The sequence below is a fragment of the Suricata suricatta genome, chromosome 5 (genome assembly GCF_006229205.1).
Source record: "Suricata suricatta isolate VVHF042 chromosome 5, meerkat_22Aug2017_6uvM2_HiC, whole genome shotgun sequence".
Taxonomy (NCBI): domain Eukaryota; kingdom Metazoa; phylum Chordata; class Mammalia; order Carnivora; family Herpestidae; genus Suricata; species Suricata suricatta.
The window spans coordinates 45,968,265-45,972,736 of record NC_043704.1 but is presented as its reverse complement, the minus strand read 5'-3'; the positions used below and the strand labels follow the sequence as shown (position 1 = coordinate 45,972,736).

Sequence of the window (4,472 nt, the reverse complement as noted above, 5' to 3'; positions counted from 1 at the left end):
ACAAATATTTTAAGGAGATTATTAGGTTCTCCCACCGTAAGTCATTAAAACAATAGGGCAAATGGGGTACTGGGGTGCCTCAGTTGGTTAAGCATTTGACCCTTGGTTTTGGCTCAGGTCATGATCTCATGGTTTGTGAGATCAAGCAAGCCCCATATTGGACTCTGCACTGACAGCATGATCCTGGTTGAGCCTCTCTCTCCCTCCTCTCTACCCCTCTCCTGCCCTTGTGCGGGCATGCACACTCTCTCTCAAATTAAATAAGTAAACATTTAAAAATAAGTAAATAAACTATTAGGGCAATTATACCTGCAAAAAATTTTTGAAGACTAATCAACACATAGCAATATCTAATCTGCACAATCTTGTCATTTAGTGAAAGAAGAATAGATATAGTATGGCTCTAAGAATTTCTCTTTAACATCTTTCTCAGTGAATCTATGACTTTCTTATTTCTCAAGCTATAGATAATTGGATTCAAGAAAGGAATTATGACAGTGTAAAATAGTGAGTCCATCATACCTTGGTCATCTGCTTGTGCAGATCCAGGGCGCACATACATGAAGAGAAGAGGACCATAGTACAAAGAGACAGATAAGAGATGAGTTCCACAGGTGGAGAAGGCTTTTCTTATGCCTTCTAGAGACCTCCTTTTTAAGACTGTAAAGAGAACTGATGTGTAAGAGACAAGAACTATCAGTATGGTGAATATCTGAATTGATCCAGAAAAAATAAATACTATCAGAATATTAATAGAAGGATCAGTACAAGAAATTTTAAATAACGGCATGATGTCACAGTAAAAGTGATATATTATGTTAGAATTACAGAAGGTTAATCTAAATAAAAAGCCTATATGTATTATGGCATGAAGAAGGCCGCCTACAAATGATGCAACTAATAGCTGCAGGGATAGTCTACTGGTCATAATTACTGGATAAAGTAAAGGCTTGCATATGGCCACATAGCGATCATATGCCATTGTTGCCAGCAGAAAACATTCTGTGGTTGCACTGACTACAAGAGAAAAAAATTGTACCATGCATTCAGAGAGAGAGATCATCTTGCCCTTGGCAAAGAAGTTGACCAACATCTTGGGGGTCACTGTGGATGATAGCCAAGCATCCACAAATGCCAGATTCCCAAGAAATAAGTACATGGGGATGTGAAGCTGAGGCTCATGGCATATGAGAGCAATCAGACCAAGGTTCCCCACAATGGTGATGAGATATATAACCAGGAATATCAGGAACAAGGGAATTTGCCACTCTAGTTGATATGTAAGTCCCATGAGAACAAACTCTTGTAGCTCTGTTGCATTTTTGTTTTCCATATTCTTAATAGATGACATCTGAAACGATATGCAATAAATGTAACATTTATTAACATTTGTTAAGATTTATAAAAGACAATTTGGTGAGGGTAACTGAAATAAAACCATACACTAGCCTGAAGGCCCTTTAATTTTATTTACACCTATCTGGAAACTATTTGGGGGAATTGTTATGTTAGAAAAATTGCAATTATTTCTATTCAAATATGTACAGAATAAACGTATTTAGAAGACAAGAAAAGCATTCTGAACATAAGCAAACTCATGAGGTAACAATTGAATGAGGTAGTGAAATTCTGTGTGTAGGATATTCATGCAGCATCAAAAGTAAATTTGTTAGAAGGACCTGGAATATACAGATATGAAACACCTTCAATTTTATTCTTCAAACAATAGGCATGGATTGAAAACTTTTAAGACAGGGAATGACATCACCAGACATTTTTTAATTAAATGTTTGATAGTAGGAAATAGGCTGAAGGGAGGGGAAACCAAAGTTAAGGATACTAATCAGTAAGCTGTCACTAATGTTCAGTGATTCCCAAACCAAATCATACATCAAAATTGTCGAATTGTCTAAGGTAGTTTTGTTTTTTTGTTTTTTACAAAATACAGATTCTGAGATATTACTGTAGAGATTGATTTGGTAGGTCATGAATTGGTTGTAACAATATGCATTATATAAATGCTCCCCAGTTGATTAAACAGCCTGTGAAGTTCTTAGTTTATGTGTGATATGACACTGGGAGTGATAAGTGGGACAAAGAGATAGATCGAAATAAGCCAGACTGTATAGTCACTAGAACTTGGTAACCTATTAATGTGAGGGGTCAGTGAAGGAAGAAGACACTTGGAGCCTGGATAGATGGTCACCAAAAACTGAGATTAAGAATTCAAGTGTACTGGCCAATTTTTGCAAGGAGAATTCTGGGAACATTCAGGTGATATGTACTCAGCAGTATTGTTCTATAAGATCTTAATAGAAATAATGACTTGGGAGTCATTGGGTTGACTAAAAGCATAGTTATGTATGACCCATCGATTAGAGAGTGTGCATAAAGTAAAAACAAGGAGGGCATAGAAAGAAACTTCAGGAAGTTATATTAAGTAGATTATGAAATTGATGTATATAATTTATTAGATAGATAGTTTGATCCTCTATTCTACCACATGAGTCTTGGTGGCAGACAAAGCTGTCATCCAGCCTAGAAGCCAAAAGTTCTAGAAACTAACTTTCCCACTCCCTTGCTCACAGAATAAGGGGACTTGATGTAGGTTTGGCCAGTGAAACACCTGCCTCGGGTTTGGAATATGGAGAGAAGGAAGACCAAAGGTCAGGGTGAAAAAAGGAATTTTCATTGTTAAATCAATCAAGGGAGCAATATCAAGACCTCAGAAAATGTATCCTATACCCACATCAATGACATTATCAGTGTGAGCTAGTGCATTCCACATTCAGCAGCAAGGACAGCAGCTCTTTCTGAGCTAGATAGAAGAGGGATGTAATTTTGGCTGTTGACAATATGTCTTTCTTTCTTTATGTTCGTGTCCATTTCTCCAGTGAATTTCTCCAATTTCTCTGGAATTTCTATGTTAAAGTCAATTTCCATTCAGTTAACTCATTTCCTTTTGCAACTAAGAGCTCTGGTTTATACAACAGGAGAAAAGGAAAGACCAGAAAAGGATACTGAACAGAGTGATATTGGAAACATAAAGGAATTGGAAAGTTGTGGAATTAAAGACAGTGAAGTACAGTGCCAAAAGTGAAGTAAGAAGTAAGTGCTCTGGTAGGATAAGGAGTAATCAGTAATAATTAAGTGTGGGAATTAAGAGATTAGTAATGGCTTTAGTGAGAGCAGTTTGTATTTTGAGATAGAATTGAAGTCAGAGTAATGGGTAGTGAATGGAAAACAGATGGCACAAAAGTGAGGAGAATGAAATGAATACTCCAAGGAATGTGGAGAGTAGATGGCATTTGTCTGCTGGTCACCATGAGCATCCATAGTATATTCCTAGGTGGATAGGTATAGGAAAGGCCAGGCAGTAAAGAGGGAGAGAGGAAGTATCAGAGACAGGTTGAAAATGCAATGGGGAAGAAGTTCAGAGATTGGAGGTAAATATTTGTCTTAATCCTTCTTTTTGTTAAATGTTGTCAACACTGAGAATACTTTCTTTTTCTTTAATTAAAAATTCCAACTTTTTATCCCATGGAAAATGTATATGAAATACAGACTGTCATTTTAATTTTATGCAAGAAACTTTATATGGTTCATAAATATACTATCATTGCTGAAAGTTCTTTCCATATTTAAAGTTGCCTTATCTTTGTTTTTACTGTGATTAGAACTGACTTTCTCTAGCTATTCCCATTTACTTGAGAGCCCTTTCTTCTCCACCAATTTTTATTTTACAAAATAAAGTTGAGGCAAAAATGGGAACCTAGTGCAAGGAATATAAATATCCAATGCCAATAATTGTAATTGTAATTAAATGCATATTTATTTAGAATGGATTTCCTTCCATGAAATCTCAAATCAATCAATAATTGAAAAATCTTAAATCCAATCTGTGGGACTTTATTAAGTCAGAAAGTGGAACTAACACTGGAGGAACATTTTCTGCATTTTCATACTCAAGTTATTGTAGAGGTGGATGAAAGGACACATAGGGTACTATGTAAGTGATTTAACCTTAAAGTTTAATCATAGGATGTGGTTAATTAAATGGAATAAATATTTAGAACAGAATCATCAGAAAGATTTCTTACAGAGGAAATACTATAACCTAAATCCTTACACCCTCTTTTAAATTGTTTAACATTCTAGTTCACCAGAAATATACTACAGAGTCATTATAATTTTGCTAATCAGATAATTAAATTATTAAAAAGTACACTTCAGTCTTAGAGCTATTTTGCTTACCCAGATTTTACTCACACTCATAAAATATACAGGTTATTCATTATTTGTTTTCCATTTCCAACTGGCTATTTGGGTATTGTATAAACTAATTCAAAACTTTTAAAAACTTAACAGTATTTTAACTTCCTAAAAAAAATAATGAGTATTACAAAAATCATTCTCTCTTACCAATATCTGTTAAAACAATTATTGTGGTCCTCTCAGTGTTAAGCTTTCTA

General features: G+C 35.0%; 1 protein-coding gene across 1 annotated transcript; it reads right to left on the bottom strand.

Moving 5' to 3' along the window:
• Positions 1-403: 403 nt before the first annotated feature.
• On the bottom strand, positions 404-1,333 carry LOC115292624 (olfactory receptor 5H2-like). The gene has a single exon (XM_029940667.1). The coding sequence runs from the start codon at positions 1,331-1,333 to the stop codon at positions 404-406; it is 930 nt and encodes a 309-aa protein (XP_029796527.1).
• Positions 1,334-4,472: the final 3,139 nt, after the last annotated feature.